Source organism: Pristis pectinata, chromosome 9 (assembly GCF_009764475.1).
Source record: "Pristis pectinata isolate sPriPec2 chromosome 9, sPriPec2.1.pri, whole genome shotgun sequence".
NCBI lineage: Eukaryota > Metazoa > Chordata > Chondrichthyes > Rhinopristiformes > Pristidae > Pristis > Pristis pectinata.
Window position 1 is genome coordinate 7,413,120 of NC_067413.1, and position 27,464 is coordinate 7,440,583.

General features: G+C 39.5%; 1 protein-coding gene across 1 annotated transcript in view; it reads left to right on the plus strand.

The window, feature by feature from the left end:
* LOC127574065 (intermembrane lipid transfer protein VPS13B-like) overlaps nucleotides 1-27,464 on the plus strand; it is a 795,946-nt gene that overhangs the window by 342,987 nt on the left and 425,495 nt on the right. The window contains 1 exon segment of the mRNA XM_052022696.1: nucleotides 27,300-27,409. Coding sequence (XP_051878656.1) covers nucleotides 27,300-27,409 — 110 coding nt within the window.

A 27,464-nucleotide genomic window follows, 5' to 3' on the forward strand; every position in this document is an offset into this window, starting at 1 on the left:
TTGAGCTTGTTCTGCCTTCAGTCAGATCTGGGCTGATCAGTTATCTGACACCTGATTGCCCTTGATAGCCTTGTGAACCAAAATCCTATATCATCAATAGACAACTCAAAGAATAAACTGGTCAATGGTGGCATTCCCTTGTCAATGAAACATCATAATTTCTATGTGCCAATTGTTGTTCAATGCAGTCTGCTGAGTATTTCCAGCATTTTCTGTTTTATTTCAGATTTCCAGCATCTAGGGTTTTGTTTTCAGATATCTTTATGTCTGTCCTCTCAAGAATTACAATTTATTTGGGGAGACATGACATGCATGCTTAGTATCTATAATGGCATTTGCTTTTATGCCAAACATTGATAACATCCAGTAAAATGCTTGTGGGGTGTTTCCCCAATATAAATTTTAGACTAACTATTTGTAATACCCAACATTCTGCAGCAATAGAGCCTTTTGAAAAGATGAAATGAAAACTAGGATTGATAGCAAGTTTAACAAACATTGTTCTAAATTGGGATTAGCGTGACTTGTACTTTTTTCCGTCTTCTTTTATTTCTGAAAATGCAGTGGTTTATTTTTACAAGCATTACTGTTGACTTGTTTGAAGTGCTAACAGGCTTTAGCTAATAGTTCAAAGTTAAATTATTTGTTTAATTAAGGGAGTGCGTTCACTGCCAGCAAAATAAATCTGCACCTGAACAAGCTTTATATCATATCTTCAGAGAGTTATATTATCTGCATGCCTCTGATTCTTAACTAAACAGATTCTAATTCTTTTCCTTCAGAAATGTCATCTTTTTGCTTTTGACTTGTGCCAAAAATGTCTGCACATCTTGGAAAAGCAAATCTCACTGTAACTTTGTTGCGTGACTCATAATTAATCAAGTTAAATTTGGGCTGTTTTTGCAGAGGACATAAGTGCAAATCTTTGAGCAGACAGAAAATACTTCCTCCTCAAAGCCAGAACCCACTGCGAAGCATCTTTAATTTGTAAATAATTACACTGGCTCTCTGGTTGCTATTTGCCTGAATAACATCAACTGCCACAGGCACAAAACAGCCCAAATTTGATTTTCTGTTGATTATTATTATTATTCTTGCCAGTTTATTATGAGAATAGCAGTAGGCATAATCTTTTCGCTGTGCATTTGGTTCGTACGAAACTGAGCCTGCGTTTTACAAGGTGTAAATAATTTATTTCTCAGCAAAGCTTTGCCACAACATTTTGTTGAAAAGTGGCAGAGCAATGAATGGCACACACTGATAGTTAGTTGCCTGTTTTACATGGGCAATATTATGAATGGCAAGTAGCTAGAAATGTCCTCTATGGGGCATCTGGCACTTGGTTAACAGTTGAGCATCTCCTGATCGATTTGAGTGAAGGATTTTGGAATGAACAACAGATGAACCGGGTAGGAAGTGGAAGCATGAATGTGTGAATTTATTGTCAGATCAGGTAAGAACAGAAGATCCTAAGAATGTAAGAAAATAGAGGCAATAGTAGTCCACTTGACCCCTTGTGTTCCACCGGTCACTAAAACCATTGCCGACTTCTTACTCAGCAGTCACTTTCCTGTACCAATCTAGTATCCTTCATTATCTTTGTATCTTTTTTTTTGCAAGACGGTGCCCGAGCATGGTGACTCGGTGCAAGCTGCTCTCTGCAGCCTCTACTCATTACTTCTATTATAATTGTTCTACTCTTTTAAATCTAAATTCTACGACTGTAAGAATTACTACACTTTATCTGCATTCTGTTATTGTTTTTCCCATGTACTACATCAGTGCACTGATGTGATGAATGATTTGTATGGATGGCATGCAAAACAAAGTTTTTCACTGTACCTTGGTATATGTGACAATAATAAACCAATTTACTAATTTACCAAATCTTTCAGACTCTATCTTAAATATACTCACTGACTGAACCTCCATAATACACTTGCATACAGAATTCAAAAGATTCATTCCCCTCTAGGTAAAGGAAATTTCTTCTCTTCACTCTCCTTATTTTGATACTGTGACTCCTAGTTCTAGATAGTCCAGTCGGGCAGCCTTGTATGCCTTGTTGATTCCCATAACACTTGTAATTGTTAATTTGCTGTATCAGAGAGCTCAGCTGCTCACAAATAATATACATTGGACTGAAATGAAGATGCCTTGATTTTCTGTTCAGTTTCATTCGTATCTGCTGTGCTGGTTAATGAAATTAATGCTGCTTTATGTATTTGAATGTATTTCCAGCTGGCAAGATACTAATGATGGAGTGACACATCCCTCACAGCAACTTTCTTTCTTCTGTCTCTGATCACTCAAATCCCTTGCCTGACATTGCTCTAGCATTTGGTCAGAAATAATTGGGAATTCCTATTACCTTGCCATTATTTTGACAGTAAGGTATGGCTAAATATTAAAGTAATATCCTTATATTGATGAAAATTTGAGTTTTATGACCTAAGCAATAAGATACTGCAGAGTTTCCAAATAAAAAGTAAATGTAGTGGTTCAAAGCTTATGCAGTTCAGTAGGTTTTTTGATACCGAATATAAGAAAAAATAATGTACGTTGTTAGGTCTTTTCTTTGAAGGGACATTACCTGGTACCCAGTTCCTCTTCTGACTTTCCCAGTCTTTCTGCTGAGAGGATATCTGACTGATATTCTCCCAGACCTCAGCAATGCCATACCTGAATCAGGCACTAGAGGATGCAAAAGAGTGGTCAGTGATCTTCAAATTTTGGTTGAGACTTCATTAGTTCTTCCCACTTTCCTGAGATTTGGAATTCAGTAGAATCGTAGAACATCCAAAAGCGTGAATGCCGGAATAGTTACAGCTTGGAAGGAGGTTATTCAGGCTGTTGAATGTCGACCAGCTCTATGCAAAGACAATCCAGCTAGCCACATTACTCTGTACTCTCTCCATAGCCCTGCAAGCTCTTTCCTTTCAGATACTTATCCAGTTCCTTTTTGAATGCTGGAATTGAATCTGTCTCTACGATTGTCTCTGGCAGTGCATTCCATCCACTCATTGTTGGGGGTGGGGGGGATATGTTTCTTTGTGTCACTTTTGGTTCTTTTCCTATTCACTTTCATTCTATGGACGCCAATTTTTTGATCTCTCTAACCCTGGGAACAGTTTCTCTCTACCTATTCAATCTATGCCTGTTCCAAGGAAAACAATAACTCCAGCTCCAAGTCCATCCACATAACAAAAGTCACTCATCCTGGAATTATTGTGCCAAATCTCATCTGCACCCTCCTGAAGCTTTTACATCTTTCTCAAAATATAGCACTAAGCACTGGACACAACACTCCATTTGTAGCTGGGCCAATATTTTACGAAGGTTCATCATGATTTCCTCGTACTTCTTGTCTCTATTTATAAGATCAAGTCTTGAATGGTTTTTTTAATGGCTTTCTCAACTTGTTCAGCCACATTCCATTAACTGGGCATACTCCAGATATCTTTGTTCTTATACACCTTATAGAATTACGTCCTATAATTAGATTGTCTATCCTTTTTTATCCTTTTATATATCCTTTTTTAAAGTAAGGAGACCAAAACTATACACCAATACTCCAAGTGGGGTCACACCAAGGCCTGATATTATTTAGGTGAAACACCTTTAGTCCTCTACTCAGATCCTTTATAATCAACGCTGACATGTCATTTGCCTTCTTGATCACTTACTTCACCTGCGTGTTTCCTTTCAGAGGACTGATGTACAAGGACACCACTGAAGCCCTCTGAACATCAACATTAACCAGTTTCTCAGCAGTTGAAAAGTACTTTTCTGTTTTGTGCAGCAAAGTATAAAACCTCTATTCGATTTGTCATGTTCTCGCCCACTCTCCCAGCTTGTCTACATACCCTTGAAGCCTGCTTACATCCTCTTCCTACTGTCAGTTATTATCACCAAATCAATATAGATTCATGGAAGCCGGGACCCAAGCACTGATCCTTGCTATGCCCTATAGTAACACATTAACTTTAATCTGCTATCTATCTGCCCATTCACTAGCCTGTCAATAGATCCTTGAAGTTTAATACTATTCTCACAGGTTTGTGTCATCGGCAACCTAGAAACCCAAGACCAAATAATTAATATGTGTATTAAGAAAAACAATAGTCCCAAGAAGGATCCCTGGGGAAATTCACTGTATACTTTAACTTATCTGAAAAACCCCTTTTATTCCACTGCCTTCAATCTTGATAAGAAGCCTATTATGTGCACCTTATCAAACACGCGGAGTTATGGAATCATATGGCACAGAAATGGACCCTGTTACCCACTACATTTCATACCGACCTTTTTACCCATCTACATAATCCCATTGCCTCTCGTAGTCTTATGTTTCATTACTCAACAAACCAGGATGGATTCCATTTGCACCAGCCAGTTTATCTACTTGAAGTACAACTTGTCTCAGTTGTTATCAGTCTTTAGCTCATTCAGAACATCAATTCAGTCTTCATCTGCTGAGACTTCTGCAGCACCTTCTTCCTTGAAGAAGAATAATGTGAAGAGACTCACATGATGCTCATCAGACAATATATTTAAATATAACCGGAATTAATCTTGTATGTTTTGTAAAGGGCAGGATTTTGCAGGGAAACATTGACAGTTACCTTCATAACTGACAGCAACTTTGGGATTTCAGTGCAAATCCTGTTCATTTTATTTTTCTTGGCTGTAGTCCAGTATCGAACACTGATGGAATCCAGTGGAGCAATGTTTGGATATTCACCATCACTTATGGTGGAGAATCTACTCGAATATGCCAGGCTCAGTTTGGTTGTGAAGGACTACGGTAAATGTTAGAATTTTAGTTTTACAAAAATGTTCTGAGTTTAAAACTTTAGTTAAGTGTTCTTCTTCAGTATATTTTTGTTTTTTTTTGTAATGACTTGAATAATTTATAATCTTTAAATGTTTCATTAACATTCATGGAAGGTCCTGCTGATTCATGGAGCCTTGCAGTTGAGAATCAGACTGACTTCTTTCAGCAAGTTCCTGCGAGGGAACTGCTGATGTACGAGAACTTTTCACACGTCACCATTGATTGCAAATTCTGGGACATTGCAATGTGAAATAATTCATACTGTAAATTGACAACTAAATTAGTAATTTTAACAAGTTATTTCTCCAGCATCTGAGGGAGGTAAATTGATGCTCCTAGTATCCTTTTGCCAAATATCTTTTATATTATATTCCTTTTTCCCTAATTTTTTTGCTGCTTTCATTCCTGCAAGATATATTGGCAAAAAAAATTGGGAGCATCAGTTTACCTCCCTCAGATTCTGGAGACATAACTTGTTAGAATAACTAATTTAGTTGTCAATTTACAGAATAAATTATTGCACCTTGCAATACCCCAGAATCCCATAGCTCTCCTCTCTTTTATCCTCTCTGTCCTGGTCTCTCTTGAACTGCCTCATTCCTTCTGTATCTTTCTCATCTGTCCTTCCATTATTTTCCCCTCCACTTTTCCTCTTTCATCACTTCGGACTCCTCAACCTCATTCCTCTGCTTCCTCCTCTCCACGTGCTCTCCTTCATTCTCTTTCCTCATTCCCTCTAATTACTCACACTCTCCCTTCCACCTGCCCATCATTGTTTGTACTCTTCAGTCTACTCGGCCTGAGCTAGACTCTCAGCACTCCACCCAAACCATGTGATCTCCTGGGGAAGGTGAAAAATTAGATTAAAAACCCAGAGAATTTGAGGGGAAAATATTTGGGAACATGATCTCTGACCTAACAAGGTGATCAAATTGAATCTCATGTCACTCTGTCCTTGTCTTCCCTTTGGTGCTTATCTTTATTAAGAATTTGTGGTCTTCATAAAAACCAGCCAATCCAGTGGGAGATCAACTACTTTAATAATTCACAAAGTCCACAAGTTCATCCCAGCAAGAAAAAAAATCACGTCTCACTTGAATGAACTCAATAATTTGGCAATCAAACAGTGGTAGCCTATCTCAGAGTTACACTGAAAGAGAACCAGCTCCTGATAGTGAGTCTAGACCTGACCTTACCCAACTGAAAATTAGTCCCTAAGCTAGAAAAAGTTGTTAACCAGAACACATTCTAGATTGACTTTTCACCATCTCTCACCAAAACCCTTATTCATGCTCCTCCCTCCTTTTCTTTCTTTTTTTCATCACCTTTGGCCCTGACTGACCTTCTTCTCTCCTCCTATTCCATATGCACTCACTACTCGTCATTGCCTTGATCCATTTACTTCAAACTCTATGTGACCTGAATGTGGCATATGGCCTTTGCTGGTTACGTGCAGTCCCATGGGAGATCAACTCATTTAATGATTTACAAAGATTGTAACTTCAGAGCCTGGAAACACTCCAGGTTTTTTCAAAGCAGACAATTTAACACAAGCCTGGACACTAAACTGGTAATCCTGAGAGCTCCAACCTTAATATGTCTTTTAATGTACGGTTGAGTCATGGAGCCAGAAGACTTGACCAGCTTTATGACCAATTAAATACACAATACTTTGATATTTAATATTGAAGGACTAGAGGTTCTGGAATGTTCTGACCGTCAGAAAATCTGCCGGCAGTTAATGTGTAGCTGTGCAATAACCTATTTTTCTTTTAAATCTCATTTAAGGGTTTTACTCATCTTAAGTGATCTCTGTTAGTGAAAAATTGACATAATGGCAGCAAGGAAATGGAAAACCACCTAAATGTACCTGAAATGAGAAAAGTAGATAGTTTTGTTTTGTGTTTTTAAAAAAAGCAAAGTGGTTTGAAGATCATTGAAAGCAGTATCAAAACAAGTGTGCAGACTAAGGCTAAGCAATGGTCTTATTCTGAACATCCAACCATCTCAGTTCTTTCTTTAAGCGTTATGGTTAACATTTGGCTAAACAGAAACAGAAAGGCTGGACATCATGGTGTTTTCCAAGCCAAGGCAAGTAGACAGTTTCTCCAATATCTCCACCTGCTGTTCCCTCCATCCAGCTCATTTACTTCAGCTAGTAAGTCGATTCAAGTATGTGCACCTCAGTGATGCTCAGTTTAAGCATATCAGCAATGGTTATATTTGAAGATGCAACCAAGGTAAGTTGCTCAAGTATCCATCAGGTTCTCTCAGTCCTTTATTAACAAGGGCACTATTCACAAGTCTGAAAACCCTCGCATCATTCAAATGTGGGAGACCATTAAACCAAATGATTGAAACAGGTATTCTTTTATGTGAAATACTATCATTTAACTTCAGGCAGAATGTAAAGCCATCCAATGTTGTTTATAGCTTTTGCAATAAGTACAGACTGATTTCATTAATTATACCCAACTTGCCACATACAGAAATGTGACTTCAAAGGGAAATCCTGCTGCAGTATGGCAGTTTCCAAGAGTATAAAATACTACTGTGGGTGTGAGGGTTATCTCTTTCTAGCTAGCAGTAAAATGAGCTGTTTATATTATAAATATATATACAGATGTCTAGTGGTCGACATTGTTTAAACAAAGAAAATTAATGAACAGAAAACAATAAACTTGGGTAGTGACTTGCTCTTTGAGGTAGTGATGCATTACTAACCACTTCCTACAGTAAATGATAACCTGCCAGAAGGGATTGCTTATGAGAGCTGGAAGTGGACTTTGTAACCAAACAGAAAGAAACCAAAGTAAGAATGGACCAGCTTTTGTTTATATCTGTCTTCAACTTGATCATCGCCTGAATTAAGATTCAGTCTCATCATCATTTCTGCCGAAACAAGACCCACTGCTCTCCCTACTAAGTGGTTTCTGGAGACTCCAAAGCTACTGAATGTAAACCACTTGTTAAAAGTGGGATAAAATTGATATCTTTTAATTTCCTCAACAAATCAGACATGGAGCAATTTATTTCCAGCACAGTAGTAGCCCTCATCATTCTTCTGTTGGGTGTTCTGAATGGACAGATTGATCTCATAGAGCTTTTTTAGTCCCCTCTGTGTGTGGCATTTCTGGAAACGTATGATGATTTTTCTAGGATAGTGGGTCATATAGAAATATATATAGCTTTCCTGGGAGTACTACATTCAAAGCTAGAAGTGTTTATATGAAGTGTAAACATCAGGCTTGAGCAGTGAAATTATATAAATAAATGTGGCTAAAAAGAGACTGAAAGTGTATTTAAAGTATTTAAATTGCAGTGTAAAATCCTGACTTTTACAAGTCAGACAAAAATAGGGCTTTGCACTCCCATGTTGCAGGCTTGCTTTTGTTGAAAGCAGCAAGGCAGGCCAAATTGCATTTAGTATTGGAGCTCTTCGCTTAACCTGAATGAACTGACAAAGGGTGAGAGATACTTAGCCTGCTAGACGCCAGGCTAGGGACAACAAGATCAGGAAATGTGGCATCTTTTAGAAGGGTGTCACTTGCAGTATAAAGAGAACTGGCTGTTCATAACTACATGGCAAAAGAATAACTGCAGCATTGTGTGGTTGGAGATGTGCTGCAGGAGGAACAAGAAAGCTGGATAATTCTGTTTGCAACAGAATACTTCCATTTAAACAAAAAGTAGTTAAAAACTAATCAGATCACCAACTGAGGTGGTGGTTTCTAAATGCAGTCACTCAAAACTGGACATATCATTATTGCAATTCAAATGACCTGACCTTCCCACTGTTTCTCACTGAGGTTTAAGAATGAGTAGCACTTCCTGAATTATCTGGCAGATGTGGCCTCAGCCTTATGAAACTTCTCTGCCCTTCTCTCCCTTCTTGTAGCTTCTCTTGCTGTACGTGAACTTGTCCATTCTCCCAGTCAGGCAGTAACCTAAGGGGAATGGACAAGTTTGTGTAGAGCAAGTTCATGTAGAAGAGTATAGAGAGATACTTGATGGTTGCCATGGAAGTGTTGGGCTGAAGGGTCTATTTCTGTGTTATATAACTCTATGACTCTATGAAACGTACTGGTAGCTGAGGATGACTGGTTTGTGCTGAAGCCTTAAAGTTAGGAAAAGACTTTCGAGCTGCAAGGATAGCCATAGCCTTAAAAGGGCAGTATTGATACAAATTTCTTCCAGACAGAACCATCCACACACCTTGTCCTTAATTGTTGCAATTAAGGCATTAGTGCCTTAACGTCTATGTTCTATGTTCTAACATAAGAAGTGAATGCACTTCCCAGTTCTGATGGTTAAATCCATCGAGAAGACTGAATTAAAAAAAAAATGATGGGAACTGAGCCCATCGTTCCATGAAACGTTGAAATTCCTGTGCAGTTTCTTTTTACAAAGGAGACTCGTGCTGCCTTCAGAGTCTTGTTAGTGTAGTACAGTTATCTCTTATTGAAAATACTTATTAAATTATGATTACTGGTCACACACACATTATTGGTGGTCTGGAATCGGGTACATGGTCTCGCATCTGAATTCTGACCTATGCTTACAGGAACAGCGGTGACATTTTCAGCAATGTGTGCCTAATTGTTTGAAGATCTCACATTCTAAAAAAAAGCACATTTCTACAACACATTAACAGATTACTGATCCAGACCTATACAGTCATTTAAGTATAAAAGGCTTCTTGAGTTTTCCTGTTATTTTAATGATGCTTTGTGTCATGTGATTGCATACTTGAAAGTAATTTCAGAGACATTTTAAGGTGTTGTGTGAAATTTCATCTATTTCCAGAGGCAATGAAAAGGAGGATGTAATTAGAATTATTGTGTTGAGTTAGCTCTTGCACAACAGATATCTTGAATCGTAATGACTTGATTTTGATAAGTGCAGTATTGCATTTTGATTGGTTAAAAACTCTATGCCACTGAAGTTCCTTGGAGCCTTCCCCTTTAAATAATCCACAGTTTGTCCTCCCTTGGCTATCCCTCCTCCTCCAACCCACTTCTCCACCGAGCTCTTGATCCTTGCCAGCCCTAGCTCTATCCAGCAATGTTCTAGCCGCTCCCCCCACCCCGCCCCGCTCACCATGCTTCTAATCCTTGCCTGATGACCCCACCGTACATAGTGCTAGGCTACTGACCACTTGTTGTCACTCCTACCCTCCCTGAGCATAAAGCCATCACAAAGTGTCGGTCAGACCACAGGAACCAGCGGCTGTTTGGGATTTCTTGTCTCTTTGCTCTTCATTTGCCTGAGTTCTGAAATAAGGCGGTAATTAATGAAGCATGAGCACCACTCTATTTTCATTCTTCTTTTGCCAAACTATCTGTAAAGGATTAATTTCTCCTAATCTGTCGATAACAAATCCAGTGTCCTTTTTGTGCTTCTCATCATTCCCTGGATTACTGTTCAAGAGCACAGCTAATCCATTCTGGTCTAGGGTGGATAATCCATTTTAGGTTTATTTCTGTTTCCTCCTTCTTTCTGCCTTTTTCTATGTTCTGCTGAATGCTTTTCTGTGCCTCTGATCTGCAGTCTCTTTATTGTTTTTGGATGATGTTGGAGGGCATTCCGTTGATGAGAAAGGGGGGAGGAACTTGGGTGCGATCCTGGACAGTCCCAGAGGTAACAGTGTGAATGCACGGAGAGGAGCCATTGCTGATGCTGCAACTGGATATATAAGAATGGAACCAGGCGAGAGTCTTCCTGACAAGTTGAACAATGGTGATAAAGCACTGGCAAAGGTTGGTGTGGTCTGTGATGACAAACGCTGCAGATAGATCAACAAGGGCAAGTTGACAGCTTACCTTTGTCAGAATTGCATGTGATATCCACTGGTAGCTTTGGTCAGAGATGTCTAGATACTGTAGGAGGGACAGGAAGCTAATTCCAGGAGTGTGAGGAAACATACCTAGTACTGAAGTGAAGAATGTCGAGGGGTTGTGATGGTTGCTAATTTCAGTCAGTGGGGGGAGAGATGGGGTGGTTGAAGGATGGCACAGGAAACAAGCAGGGAATGCACAAGCTTTGCTCCTAGACTCTGGTGGTGTATGCATATTCCTGAATGTAGTTACTTACCACTGGTAAGTGTGTAGCACTGCAGTTTATGGTGCAATTGGTTCCAGATCATCTTAATCCTAATGAATGCATGCAAATTGCTCCCTTCTGCCAGTAGTGCAGCCAGAAGGCACTTGTTCTCTTTCTGAATTCTTGTTCAGAACCTAGTTCAACACAACCTACCATTCAGTCACTGGGTGTCAATTTTCAGCAATGCCAAATTCATTTCTGAACTTCCAGGAGTCAAACTGAAAACTCTTTATTCTCTTGGAAAACATAACAAACTGTATGGCCTGAAGAGATAGGATTTTCGCTGTACTCTGCCAATGATTAATAACAGAATAACAATACCAGAGAAAATGCTTACAGTGTAATGTATTGGACTAATTGATCAGCGGTGAAGCAATGGTATTCACCTCGAAGAAAGCTTCCTACAAAGATTTAGTGATCTTTGCGGCCTAGACTTCCTCTTCCTCGATGTCGTGGTCAGGCATCAGTTCAAGGGATCTCTGGAGTTATACGTGATGTCATCAAGCATGCTGTGCGGCCAATCAAGTTGAAGCTCTAGCTTTTGAATGTTTTTAAACATTTGGCAGAGTGAAAATAAGATTGGGACAAAGACATAAAAATTATGGTAGAAGCTGAAACATCAGAAATTTTAAGAATGAAATCATTATTTTTATTATTTTTAAGCATAGTGCTTTAAAATAATTATTTGAGGGAGATGTGTTGTCATTCTAACAAGAAATTCTTTCGGAGGACTTGAGATCATGGGAATTGGATTTCCTCACAAGATAAGATGAGATTTCTTTATTAGTCACATGTACATCGAAACACACAGTGAAATGCATCTTTTGCATTGAGTGTTCTGGAGGTAGCCCGCAAGTGTCGCCACGCTTCCAGCGCCAACATAGCATGCCCACAGCTTCCTAACCCATATGTCCTTGGAGTGTGGGAGGAAACCAGAGCACCCAGAGGAAACCCACGCAGTCATGGGGAGAACGTACAAACTCCTTACACAATGGCAGGAATTGAACCCCAGTCGCTGGCGCTGTAATAGCATTACGCTAACTGCTACACTACCATGCCTGCCAATGCACCAATGGGTGCTGAAGATGCTGACCCATGTATTATAACTACTCCTATATCCCAGGAATGCTGAATAGCAAACTCACAGTATCCTCAGCAGCCTCATTGTCTAAGCTGCTATTCAGAATGATTTGACGTGTTAACCTGATGAACATTCGGATGGGGAGGTGGTGGGGGGAGGGGGTCATGTCATGGGTCAACTTCTGGGAGTACCAATATTTTCAATCTTGCAGAAAAGAATCAGATTTCCAAGTGGTTGATAGTCCAACTCCTGTTTGATTTTGATTTTAATGCTTGTCACATCTAGTGCCTTCCCAATCCCCCAGCCACACCCCAACCACAAATTGGCAGTGCACTATGTCAGTGGCCTCCTTAACTTCAGGAACAGTTTTTCATTGCAATCTCAATGGAGCCTGAGCCTTCTTCAAATGGATGGCTTTTTTATGGCATCTTGGTAACAGACTTAAGATTGTGCACCGCTGCAGCTGTCAATCTACCACTGTACATTTGCCGTGAACTGATTTATCCCAATGTGGTGAGGTGATTCACTTTCAGTAGAAATAATAAATAACTACTTGATATCCTGCAATGTTATTATGCGTAATCTGATTTTGGATGAATGGTCATCATGTTTAACTACAAAGATGGTGCAACATTTGAGTTGGTCTTTCTCTTTAAACTAGACCAACTATCCCCCTGTGGTAAGAAACCTAAATCTTAAGGATAATTGACAGTTGCTTGCAAATTCCTGGTTCCCGCCCTTGGGGAAGGAGAACTTGTCAAACTCAGAAAAAGTTGCAGGATGTTACCGATTTTCTTTGGTATATTCATGACTGTTTAAATGATGCTGGATGCCTTTTAGATGTCTTATAAATAATCTTCCAGCATTGACTTTTTCTCCCCATTAAACAGTGTAGTGTTCTTTACTTATTGGGACTGGAATGTTGTATAGCACAATGCATTTGATATTTCCATTAACTGTCTCATTAAGACTGCAAGGTCTCAGTTTTAATTTGGGTCACTCAGAGTTGAATTGCTAGATTACGGAACTTTGGAAATTGAATTGTGTTTGCTAATTGCAGGCTGCATTCAGCAATTAAGATAGTTTTAAGCATCTGGAACAAAACAAGTGACGTATGTATGGATAAGTTAAACACATGCACACATACTATTTTTAGTTTGTTAAGTTATTCTTTAAATCTACTGTGGTGCTCATTAATTAGAGAGCATTACAGAATCAGGGGAGTGAAGGCAGAGTAGTTATCAGTCAAATCCTGATGCAGGGTTTCAACCCGAAATATCAACAATTCCTCTCCCACCCTTCCCCCCCCCCCCCCAACTCCCCTCCCCCTCACCGATGCTGCTCGACCTGCTGAGTTCCTCCAGCAGATTGTTTGTTGCTCTAGTTATCAATTCTACCAGATTGAACTGAGTATTTATTACCTTGTACTGAGGGCTTTTTATAGGGCATATTTTAAAGAAAGATTTGAAATATAAAGTGTGTATGGCTGGAAATGGCTGCCTGGCACCAGAGGATGACAGGCCTGGCTCTTTGTTTCCAGTTCTGCAGGTTTCTGATGCAACATTTGAAGCCAGGTCTGACTGTTCCATGCTGCCCTATGTTATCCCGGGTCATTACATCATCTGGGTCAGGATGCTTTGCTTGCTATCCCTACATGTGTCCTCTATAGTCAATCAATACCAGAGAGAGTATTTTGTTTTTTGTTTTTATGCAAATGCCTTTGAGTTGTTTCTAGTCTGGGAAAAATTTTCAGGGGTTGGTTGGATTCTGATTAACCATGTTCAGGCTGGGTTTTAATTTTATACCTGAGCAGACCTTTACCTGGTGGGTTGTTCACTTGGAATTGGGAAATCATTTGTATCGCAACACTAGGGAAAGGAGTTAGGTGACATTGTGGCATTTATGGAAGTTGGAGAAAACTTCCCCAATTTAATCTTCTCTCTTGACTACTCCACAGCTGATTAATTAATTGATACATGTAATTTTTGTTAGACCTTAATATTTGCTATTATATAATTCTGTTATTGAATTCATGGTGCAGTGCTCTTCTCTCTCAATATCTGACAGAACCTCTGACCAAACAGAAAAGACATTTTATTTTCTGAGTCAAAGTCTTCTCTGAAATACAGTTTTACATTTGAATCCAGTTAACTTTCAACATGAAAATATTTTTGAGAAAACTCTTCTGAAATTGTAAGTGTTCTTCGTAAAATATGTTTAAGATTGAGATCGAAAGGTTTTTATTTGACTCCAAGAAAATGTAATGTGGATGTGAGAAGGATTAGCCCTGACCTTATTGAGTGGCAGAACAAGCTGAGGAACCAGATAGTCTTCACTTTGTTCATTTTCTTCTGTTCTTAAGCATGAGCTTTAATCAGCAGATATGTCTGACAATTTCCATTTCACGTGATGCCTCTGGGGAAAAAAAGACACTCACTACTTTTATGTGGAAGCTTTGTTGAAGAAAAGGCTTTTAGAACTTGGCCTCCCACTTGTACCCTAACACTTTTTCCACACGTTTGAAACGCAGGGGTGTGATGTTCTTTCAAGTTTAGCTGGAGCATTCGTTTGCACCATGGAGTCTAGGAATGGGTTGAACATGCGGCCAAGCTGTGCATTTTTCAGCAGACAACAAAGCAAACAAAGCCACTTTGCAGATTTTATTTGAAAAGAGCCCCCACTAACTGGAACAAATAGAAATTGAGCGTAAAATCAATTCCAGTCACTTTCACCCACAAATTTTCTGATGTGATTGACAGGTTAAATTACTCAATTACCCCCATTCTCTCTGGAAATGATGATGCCACTATATGTAACACATGGTAGCTACAGGCACAGTTGCCAATTTCTTTGGGCTCAAAGAGCATGACTTCAATAAAGAATATCATCCAAGCTGTGGCTTTATACAGATGGTCTCTAATGTGGGTGAAGATCCTCAGAGACTTAAAAGAGTTTTTTGCTGAACCTTGATATTTGCTGGTTTGTGGGCAGTAGGCAGGCAGAAGGAGAGTGAAGTGTGCCATATTGAACTATTTTTAAAGAACATTTTGAATGTTTTGATTATTTATCTTTAGTCAGGTTTTTGTATTCAGTTTTGTTTATTCATTAGGTTCAAAATATTCTCAAGCATTCAAGATATGGAAAGATATTTTGATAAAGTTAACTCATTCCATTGTTATGCATGAAGCTTCTTAGTCAGGTACTTGGGTTAGGCAGCTTTATATTGCACAGTTTATGGTAAAATAAAGGGTGATTGTTTTTAGATGAGAGTTATGCTATGTGAAGTATAACTCTTCAACTAACGTGTAGAGTGTCTTCCTTTAAAGATCCTTGTTGTCTCTGCTCTGTATTCTTAAAATCTGTGCTTGGTCTCAGTGACTGTCTGTTCCAAAAGCAGAATTTAATTTTTCAGTCATGGAGCTTCAGTCATGTGTGTTGGCCAGTTTTAGCTCATACTTTATAAAATGCACATTTCACATCACTTAAATTTACTGATTTCAATCTGTCCCTTTGTCCTTTAAATTTAAATTTCAGGCAGCCTCATAAACTACAACTTCAAAGATCTTAACTCAGCTGAGTTAAAATTGTCAGAGGCATAGATAGGATAGATAGTCAGAATCTTCTTCCCATGGTAGAGGTATCAAAAACAAGAGGGCATAGGTTAAAGGTAAATTGAGGGAGTTTTAAAGCAGATCTGAGGGTAAGGTTTTTTTCCACAAAGAGAGTGGTTGATACCTGGGATGTGCTGCTGGAGGAGGTGGTGGAATTAGATAAAATCACTGCATTTAAGAGACAATCAATCTGGCACTTGAATTGTGGCAAGGAATAGGAGGATATGGCTCTAAGGCAGGCAAATGGGATTAGTGTAGATGAGGATTAAAGGTCAGCATGGATGTAGTGGTTTAAACCCATTTTTGTGTTGTACAACTCTATGACTCATCAGCTGGGATCAGTTTCCCAGCGGAAGACTGCACATGTTAGTCTGTTCCAGATAACAGCAGACAGATTGTACTGATGAAGGATCTTCAATCCGAAATTTTATGACTGCCAAGGATCTCGAATGACCCTCCCCAGTTGCATTGAATTTTGTGATCCTCTTCAGGTTGATCACCCACTACTATCCAGTGTTGTTTACAAGGTCCAGAGAACAGTACTGGAATTGTTAGTAAATACCTTGTAGTTATATCTCCAAGTTCTAGCTTGTCCTGCAGTTGAAGACATCCTCACTATGTCTTTTTCTCTTGAAATACAATCATAATCTTCAAGATTTCTCTCAGGTCCTCCTGAAGTTACTTTTTTCTGGAGATTAGAACCCTGATTTTATTCTCTGATAGGCAGAAACTCTTTGTTCTTAAGGCCTTAATTATTTCAATAGTTATTCTTCATATGTTGGACTGTTTTGTCTTCTTTGATGGACTGGTCTTTGGGTAGAGTTACCAAATATGGGATGATCAATAATTTCACGGCAAATGAAGTATAATTATGTTTTACTGGCTATGGTTAAAGAATTGTTCAGTAGCTTTGTTACTCTTCAATAAAATAATAGAGAAACAAAAAGATTGTAATCAAGAGAGATTGGATAGGCTAGGTTTGTTTTCCCTGGAGCAAAGGAGGCTGAGAGGTGATGTGATAGAGAATTTAAATTACGAGAGGCATAGATAGGGTAGATAGCCAATGTCTGTTTCCCATGGTAGGGGGGGTTAAAACTAGAGGGCATAGGTTTGTGAGAGGGAGGAGGTTTAAAGGAGATCTGAGGGGTAAATCTTTCACACAAAGGGGAATTGGTATCTGGAATGAGCTGCCAGAGGAGGTGATGGAGACAGGAACAGCAACAGCATTTAACAGGCATCTTGACAGGTACAGTGGCAGGTACTGAAGACCTGACTTATGGAAATCTGACTTTATGCAAACTCTCCCATAAAGTTTTAAAGAATTTTTCGAGATAGGAAAGTTAGTTACGGAAATGCAAACACCTTCAGGAGTTATGGAACAGCTATAGCAGCTGGTTAATTCAAAAGACAACCAGTTTTCAAGAAAAACCTGTTGACATGAAACCTCCCTGCAGTAATCAAACAACAGCATTGTCGATTAAAAATGCAGGCTGACGGTTGACAACAGTAGGCTACTTTGCTTTGGAAACTGACAAGGCAATTTCTTCTATTGACATTTGTAAAATACTTTATCAAACAATATAACATCCATTGATACTTTAATGCCATCCAGACTAGTCACTGGATGTTGGACATTCTAATTCTCTACCATTATAACTACACAGGGAAAGACAATAAATAAAGGTTCATGTGAATCAACCCTCATTGATATTGTTTGTTTCAGACTTATGAAAAAATTGATTTAGCCATAGAGTCATATAGCATGAAAACAGGCTCTTTGGCCCAATTGGTGCATGCCGACCAAGATTCCCATCTAAGCTAGTCCCATTTGCCCACGTTTGGCCCATATCCCTCTGAACCTTTCCTATCCACAGACCTGTCCAAGTCCCTTTTAAATGTTGTTAATGTACCAGGCTCAACCACTACCTCTGGCAGCTCGTTCCATGTATGGACCAAACCTCTGGGTGAAAAAGTTGCTCCTCAGGTTCCTATTAAATTTTTTCCCTCTCACCCTAAACCTAGGCCCTCTGATTCTTGATTCCCCAACCCTGGGAAAAACACTGTGTAAATTCACCCTATCTATGTTGCTCAAGATTTTACACACCTCTATCAGAACGCCCCTCATTCTCCTACACTCCAATGAATAAAGTCCCAGCCTGCACAACCTCTCTTCATAACTAGAGTCCCGGCATCATCTTTGTAAGTCTCCTCTGCACTCTTTCCAGCTTAATGGCGTCTTTCCTTTAGCAGGGTGACCAAAACTGAACACAATATTCTAAATGTGGCCTCACCAAAGTATGGACAGTTCTCAGGAACGCAGCCCTTACATAACCCAGGGACTGCTTGTACTTGAATGAGCAGGGCAGAGAGGGATATGAAATTAATGTAGGCAAGTGGCATTAGTATAGGTAGGCATGATGGTCAGCATTGACATGGTGAACTGAAGGGCCTGTTTCTCTGCTGTCCAGCTCTTTGATTCTGTGATGGTAATTACCCCTCTCAATTAAAAAAGAACATATTGGTTAGAACCTGAGACTTTGGCATTACTTTTTCTGTCTAAGTGAGAGCGGTCATCGTGAAAGCATTTTCTAGTCTCTTATGTGCAGGGTTAAATTTCTATGTGTCTTGTTATTGGCTTGTGAGATTTTGAGCAAGTTATTGGCACACCCAAGATGGTTGGAAATATGATACACCCATCCTTTATTCCATGGTCCACTGCCTTCTCTTACTGGATTCCTCCTCCTTCAGCTCTTGGCCTCTTCTATGTATCACCTCTCAGCTTATTATATCTTCTCCCCCTCCCCCACTCACTACCTTCCCCCTCTCACCTGGAATCGCCAGGTGTACAAAATATTAAGAGGAATAGATAGAGTATACAGCCAGCGCTTCTTCCCCAGGCCACCAATGCTCAGTACAAGAGGGCATGGCTTTAAATTAATGGGTGGGAAGTTCAAGGGAGATATCAGAGGAAGGGTTTTTACCCAGAGAGTGGTTGGGGCATGGAATGCGCTGCCTGGGGTGGTGGTGGAGACAGGTACATTGGTCAAATTCAAGAGATTGCTAGATAAGCATACGGAGGAATTTAAAATAGAGGAATATGTGGGAGGAAGGGGTTAGATAGTCTTAGGCGAGGTTTAAAGGTCGGCACAACATTGTGGGCTGAAGGGCCTGTATTGTGCTGTACTGTTCTATGATTCTATGACTCGCCTATCATTTGAACTCACCTATCTCCTGCCTGTGTGTACTCTTCCCCCTCCCTCGACCTTTTTAATCTGGCTTCTGCCCTCTTCCTTTCCAGTCCTGATGAAGGGTCTTGGCCCGAAATGTTGACTCTTTATTTCCCTCCATGGATGCTGCCTGACCTGCTGAGTTCCTCCAGCACTTTTTGTGTATTGCTCCAGATTCCAGCATCTGCAGAATTTGTGTCTCCCTGTCTTGGACTTTGGGTTAAACAATCACAACCTAATTCAATACATGGTTTGCAGATCCCAAAATGCCTTTGCCTCATGTAACTGTCTTCCATCTCCCATTATTTTGCCTCCCTTAACCCGCTTCAAGTGATCTTGCTTCAACCTAAACCCTTTTTCTTGACTATACTCTCTACCTAACAGTTTTTTTGCTTTCAAATCCAGTAATAAGCCACTGAATGGCACTTTCAAAGCTTTTAACATGTTAATCAATTTACAATTCCCAAAACGAGATTCCATGTGAAATATGTTTCCAGATACTTCTTGTAGCTGATGACTAAGGATGATACTTCTGAATAAAACTTTGTGATATTTTATGCTGTTTTGTACAAAAATATGTTGGGACTGAAATACTTTGGAGCATCCTTAATGTTTCTGCAGCATCTAAAACCGATGGTAAAGATAAGTTTTTCAAATTGGCCAGGTGAACTGCAATTTGATTGTTATAATGAAGTAATAGCACTTCACATCTCCCTATTAATGGTCCAGGAGACACGTCAAGAGTCTTTTACATGGTCGTAGTTCAAAACATTTCCATAGGTTGGTTTGCTTCTGCTTTCCAGCTGTGAGTTTGCAAATGATTGCTGATAGGTTCCATTATGTCTATGATTCATGATTATTTGTCAAGATGTATGAATATCTTGTGCTGCCACAGGGTGCTATTATAATCTCGTGTTACGAGATGTAAAAGCTTTCAAAATGAAAACTGTCAGTGTTGTAAATAGGACAGTCTGATTGACTTTTTGTCAACACTAAGGTGCATTTTGCTCTTCTGTCAAATTAAGAGAAAGTAACAACTAGATGTCCATGGAGCTAGAAAAGAAAAATTGTTTAAAATTAGCCATACTGCAGTCTTTTAAAAATTATTTTTCCCATTTGTGTTTACTTTTAATAGGCAGCAAGAAAAAAATTGTTGGCTGGCCCAAAACAATTTCTGACTTGAATGATTGCCCCAAACTTAGCTGGCACAAATTCTGACCTGAGCCCTTCATACACTTGTTCACTCTTTTTTGCTGCACAACATTGCAACTGATTAGCCTTGTTAATTTATATTTGAACCGATGAGACTGGTTTCTTTTAAAATAACATGTTACTGTCTTGTATTTTTTTTCCAAGGGAGCTATCAGCTAGCTTTATCATGCATTTTTGCTCAACTTCCAATCTCATCAAGCTATAAGTATTATTCTCAGAGTGACAATTATTCACTCAAGTGCTGGTACAGTAAAGGATGTCATCAGATGAGATCAATATGTAATTAAATGTCTTTTTTAATCTTTGGAAACTTAACAACTGTGTAATTTCTTGGATGAAGGTAGCAATAAATATATTTTCATTAGCTGGAATTCTGTTCCAACCTTGTCCCTTTTCAAATGGTGGTCCAGGACTGCTGGAGCACGATTTATGATGCTTTCTTGAAAAGGCATCAAAGATAATGGCGCTTTTGTCTTGAAAAATAGACTGGAAAGGAATAAGACTTTACTGTTTGAACTTTGTATCATTTGCCCTTTTACTTGTTTGGTTCACTTGTTAAGATAAAATGCAGGACATTCTGTCCCTGCGAAGTTGCTGCTTTACAAGGAAGCTGTATTGGCTTGTTGAATGTATTCCAAAACCGCCAATAACTGCACAAGTTTTTATATGCCTTCCAATTGAGATGTATAATTTCTGCTTCAGCTTTCATTCTTATACAGAGGATGTAACTGTAAGTGATTGAGGTGCTCTGGGATAGTTAATTGTTTAAGCCTGTGTGGAATGTGGATCCCTGAGCCATTTTGGCAACGTGCTGAGTAACAATGCACACTTTTTTCCTGGCTGTGCCTAAACTAAAATTAAACAGAGCGAGATATTTCCTTTTCAGTGATTTACAACAGATTTGCAGTGAGTCATCTTAACAATCACTGCTAATAGCCTGGACTCTAGCACAAGGAGAACATCATTTCTGTACTATTTCTGGAACCTTTGGTACATATCCTGGGACCTCAAATGAGGTTATAATTCACCTTTTATATTTTAATTAAAGTGCTTAAATGTTAATTGTCTGAGTTGGATACATTTTAAATTGAACGCAGGCCTCTGTGAATCTGCCCCAACACCTGCTCGATTCTATGCTTTTTTTTCTAGAAGTTTTGTGCATGATGCCAACCTATTGTCACAATCTTGATTAATATCTAATGAATTTATTTTACTTAATTGAAAGTCAAATTTAACAACTATTGTTACACTGGCAGACAATCCTTACTTGCATTCCTTGAATAATGTTGCACTTGTTCAATAGCTTGTCACGTCTATTTAGTTATTTTTTCATTGCTCTTGTTCATATTTTCCAAGGACACAAAATGGAGGTTCTTTGGCCCATCAAGTCAATGCCAGCTCTCAAAGCAATCCCATTTCCCTACTTATTTTCCTGGAACCTATTTTCTCTCATATGTACATCAACTTCCCTGATTCTCCTGCCACTGGAACTAGCTTAGATGAGCATCTTGGTCGGCATGGACCTGTTGGGCCGAAGGACCTGCTTCCATGCTGGATACACCAGGTATAATTTACAGTTACCAGTTAACCTATCAACCAGCATGTCTTGGGGTATAGGAGGAAATAGGAGCATCTTGGAGAATCAAAGGGAGAAAGTGGAAACTCCACAAAATCAGCATCCAAAGTCGGAATTGAACCAGGGTCACTGAAGCTGTACAGCAGCAGCCGTAACTCCTCAGTACTGTTTTTGTTTAAAATCTAATGATAATTATTATGAAAACTCAGTATTTCACATTTGGAACATTTCATTTTGCACCAATGCATATCCACCCTTTTCCTGATTCATTCCAATGCATAGCTCAGTAAGAGGGACAAATAAATGATTAGCATGGATTTTAACACCTTTCACAGTCTCTGGACATCCCGGAATAATAAAATGCTTTCCTTTGAAGTGTAGTTCTTTTTCTAATGGAATTAAAATGCAGCAGGTTTGTACAAGCAAGGTTTTAGAAACAGCAATGCAGTAATGACCAGTGAACTTTTACTTTATACAGTGGCTGGTTGATCAATAAATATTTGCCAGAACACTTGCAAGAATTTGCCTAGATAGTGCCCTGGAATTTTTTATGTACATGACAGATGGCAGATCAAATCTTGGTTTAAAATCTCATTTAAAAATTGCAACCCATGTCAATGCAACACTTCCTTAAGACTGGAGACACAAGAGACTGTGAAATGTCGACTATCCCTTTGCCTCCACAGATGCTGCTCAACCCGCTGAGACTCTCCAGCTGTTTTTTTTATATTTCCTTGGTACTGCACTGGAATGGAAGCCTAGATTTTGTTGTTGGAGTGAAACCTGAATGTAGAAATCAGACATAAGACAAGAGAACTACCAGCCAACCAAACTGTAGTTTAGATTATGGAATGTTGATTCTAACTGCAATAATATTGGACACCTGGCATGTTTTAGTGGAGGAATTTGAGAGCACAAATTAATTGAGCATTAAAGGCAGATTGATGATATTTAACAAAAAAGAATGGAGTATTTGGTTTTACCATACAAGGCCCAGTGAATAAAAGTAGAAAGGAAAGTCTTGGCTTGAGTTGGAATTCAAGCACCTTCTAAGGCCCACTTGAGAAGCCTGGTCTGACACTTCTGTACAACAATGAGGGACAGCTGCACTGTCAGATGAGATAATTGACAGAGATGCCCTCTGTCTGTTTATGTTGGATGCAAGAAATCTCATAGCCGTATTCCAAGAAAATCGAGAGAATTCTTGCCAGTGACCAAACTAATATTCATTCCTCAATCAACTACAAAAAAACATAATTTTCTGGTCATTATCACACTGCTATTTTATTTTATTCCTAGCCATGTACAAATTGGATGCTGTGTTTCCAATATTACAACTGTGTCTGCACTTCAAAAGTACTGCATTGGCTGTAATCCTTGGTAGTACCTCAAGTTGTTTGCAAACTTGTAAGTTGAAGTGAAGAAGCCTATGTTGTATTTGGCAAGCCCAGCCAATCTCTCTCACATTCATTCACAGAAATGGTTCTTACTGACAGGGATGTGATTCTGCGTACATACTGCTACCTGCTTTAAACTATGAGTGTCAAAAGCCTCTTCTTACTGTTGAAATTGTGGTCACCTGAACACATTTTATTAGGTATATTTTTTAGGTACTTATATATTTCATGTAAATATTTTTTAAAAAAACTGTTGTATTGGTCACGTAGTCCGTGAAGGTCAGAAACTTTGAAACATTGATCAAAAGAAGTACACACTGTTAAATGATGTCAACTGTTGTATTTTGGCCTCCATTTCATCCATCAGATGTCCAGCACGTTTTTAGCTCTGCTGTAAGTTTCAAGCCAGGCTCTATCCTTTGAGTATTAATCCGCAATCTCTGTGAATGTGCAGGGCTTTCCTTTCTCGGCAATTAAAATATAAAAGTTTGCATTGTTGTCTGTACTCCCCTAAACATTGAAATTAACTCCAAGTAGGTTTCAAATACAGTAGATTCTGCACTTTTTAAACCAAAGTGATTTCAAACCTGGATGATAAAATATGGTATCCAAGAGGAAAGGCTCCAACCTTGGCATAGAACAGTACAGCACAGGAACAGGCCCTTCGGCCCACCATGTCTGTGCTGATCATGATGCCGAATTAAACTAATCCCTTCTGCCTTCACATGATCCACATCCCTCCATTCCCTGCACATTCATGTGTCTATTTAACAGTCTGTTAAATGCCACTATCATGTCTGCTTCCACCAGTACCCCTGGCAACCAGTTCCAAGCACCTACCCCTCTTTGTGAAAAAAAAAACTTGCCCTGTACATCTCCTTTAAACTTTTCCCCTCTCACCTTAAATGCATGTGCTCTAGTACTTGACATTTCTACCCTGGGAAAAAGATCCTGACTGTCTACCCTATCGATGCCCCTCATAATTTCATAAACTTCTGTCGGGCTCAAAGCTCCAGGGAAAACAACCCAAGTTTGTCTAACCTCTCCTTATTGCTCATGCCCTCTAATCCAGACAGCATCCCGGTACACCTCTGCTGCATCTTTTCCAAAGCTTCCAGATCCTTCCTGTAATGTGGTGACTGGTTTATGTTGATGTAATGTGGAAACTTCCTTATGTCAATGTTCAAATTTTTGTTCTTGGAAATCTTATTTGCAAACATATTTCGTCAAGTTGAGGTTCACTTGCCATTTCAGTAACAGCTCAACATTTTTAAAAAGTTTTCCCAGAGGATTTGGTGTTGCTGGGAAGGCCAGCATTAAATGCCCGACCTTAGTGTTGCTCTTGAGAAGATGGTGATGAGCTGATTTTTTTTTTGAACCGCTGTAGCATTTGTGGTGAAATTGCTCCCGGGGTACTGTTAGATGGAAAGTCCTGGATTTGGGCCCAGGGAAGATGAAAGGAACAGTGATGCATTTCCAAGTCAGAATAGTGTGCGACTTAGAGAAAAACATGCAAGTGGTAGTTTCCATGTACTGCAGCTCTTGTTCATGAAAGGAGGCCTTGCAGTTTTCAGAAGCAATGATAAAATAATTTTGAATATTATGGCATTGCATTCTGTATTTGGTGCACAATGCAGCTAAGGTGCGCTGGCGGTGGAGGGTGTGACTATTCAGGCTGGTGAAATAAGGGTGGGAATAAAGGTATGTACTTTCACCTGGATAGTTTAAGCTGCTTGGGTGTTGTTAGAGTTGTACTCATCCAGGCAAGTACAGAGTAGCCCATTACACTTCTGACTTGAACCTCATAGATGGGAGACTGGCAAAGGGAAATCCAGGAAATGATTTACTCATGTTTAGCCTTTACTTTGCCCTTCTAGTCACTGTATTTATGTGGTTCAGCCGTCATGTTGAAGGCTAACTATCATTCCACTCCATGTTAAGACTTAAAACACAATTGGTTATTAGAACAGATCTGGAATTATCTGTTAAATCATAGCCTGGAAATTGCACCAAAAATGTTGATATTCAAGGGCATGTTGATACTAAGAAGGAGGAGGTATTGGGTGTCTTGAAAAGGTGGAATCTCTCCAAATGCTGAAGGAGGCTAGGGTAGAGGTTATTGGGGCCTTGACAGAGATATTTGTATCCTCTTTAGCCACAGGTGAGGGCCCAGAAGACTGGAGAATAGCCAATTTTGTTCCTTTGTTTTAGAAGGACAGCAGGGATAATCCAGCAATTTGTAAGGCAGTGAGCCTCACATCAGTGGTAGGAAAATTACTAGAGAAGATTATTTGGGACATGATTTACTCACATTTGGAAAAACATGGACTTAATGGGTTTAGTCAGAATAGTTTTGTGCGGGGGAGGTCCTGTCTCACAAATTTGATTGAGGTTTTTTTTTTAGGAGGATTTGAAAATGATTGATGAGAGTAGGGCAGGGGATGTTGTCTGTCTGGACTTTAGTAAAGCATTTGACAAAGTCTCTCGTGATAGTCTGGTCCGGTAGATTAAGTCATATGAGATCCACGGTGAGTTTGTAAATTGGATACAAAGTTGGCTTGGTCATAGAAGACAGGGGGTGGTGGTGGAGGGGTGTTTTTCTGACTTAGAGACCTGTGACCAGTGGTGTTCTGCATGGATCAGTGCTGGGACCTCAGTTCTAACAGACTATAAGCTCCCTGAAAGAGCATAGGATGGTAAAGAAGGCACAAGGCAAGTTTGCCTTCATTGGTTGGGGCATTGGGTGTAAGAATCAGGAAGTCATGTTGCAGCTGAATAAAACTTTTGTTAGGCTACCTTTGGAGTATTGTGTGCAGTTCTGGTTGCTATTATCGTAGGAAGTACTTGGAGGCTTTGGAGAGGGTGCAGAAGAGGTTCACCAGGACGTTGTCTGGATTGGAGTGTATTAGCTATAAGGAGACGGTGGAAAACTTGGGTTGTAGTTCCTGCAACATCAGAAACTGAGGGGTAACCTGATAAAAGTATATAAAATTATGAGAGACTTGAATAGGGTAGGTAGTCAAAGTCTTTCTCCCAGGATGGAAATGTCAAACACTAGACAGCATACGTTTAAGGTGAGAGGGAGGGAAAGGTTAAAGGAGATGTGTGAGGCAAGTGTTTTACACAGAGTGGTGGGTGCCTGGAACACGCTGCCAGGGGAGGTGGTAGATGCAGGTACTATAGCAACATTTAAGAGGCATTCAGACAGACACATGAATAGACAGGAAATAGTGGGATATGGACCTTGTGCAGGCAGATGGGATTAATTAGATTGGCATCAGGGTTGGTGCAGACACGATGGGCTGAAGGGCCCACACCTGTGTTGTACTGTTCGAAATTACACCCATCATATTCTGATTGTGCCTTTGTCGAAATATGCTCAAATTTATGGCCAGTCTCAATACAAAATGTCAATATAGATGTAAATCAGCAGAAATCATCAAAACTCAATCAGGACTTGGAGAAGATGCCAAATCAAAGCATACATTCCTTCATTTAGATGTAGAAAATGCTGTGCAGTTCACAATGTGGATAATGCATTTTCTAAATAAAGCTCTCCAAAAGTTATTCTGTTCCTGCTGTAGTTTTATTTAATACTCTTTTCACTGTGTGATTTCAGTAAATAATACCTGTGCAGGCTTTTAGCTGGGGAGGAGGTAAAGCAGTCGAATGGAATAAATTTCAGTGGGAATGATCACTCAAGAGTTGTAAATATCATGGAGTTTTGTGCATATGTCTGAGTTATATAGGGCAAATCTTCCATGTAATGTTATGATTTGAGCTCTTGGGTACAAATACATTGTAAATTTCCGGCCAGGATGGGTGATTTGTTTTGGAGAGTTTTTCAGTCATGGCACTCCAGTCATTTACTGCTGAGAAGCTTTGTTATTCCCAGTCATCTACACCACGCAACTTTCCTGTGTGTCTCTTGTCATCAGGGTGTGGAAGGTGGCCTGCTCCTGAGCCCTTCTCCAATTTTATTTTTGGTGACAACATCCCCACTGTGCCCTTGACCTACCTACCCAGCACAGCATTACAGTATTCTGAGGTGGGGTCCCAAGGTGCCCTCAGATCATGTATCTCATCAGATCTGTGCTGCTCTGTCTTTTATTTTTTCAACATCATTACAGAGTATCATATCATATGATACATACCTCTGCCATGTTATAAGAAAATATGATTTTGTGTTATATAGATACTGTGATGTATGATGTATCATTAATAATTTCAGTAAACAATTCTATCTTTTCTTCTAGGGGCTGTTCTTTTGGCCTCTGTGCAGGGAATTGCAGTCAATGTGGACCCAATCTTCTACACATGGCTTCTTCACCAGCCTCAGAAGGGGAATGTGAAACATAGACCACAGGTATTGAGATATGTGTGTGAAGGATCCAGTATATCTGCTTGAAGTTTGCTGTAGA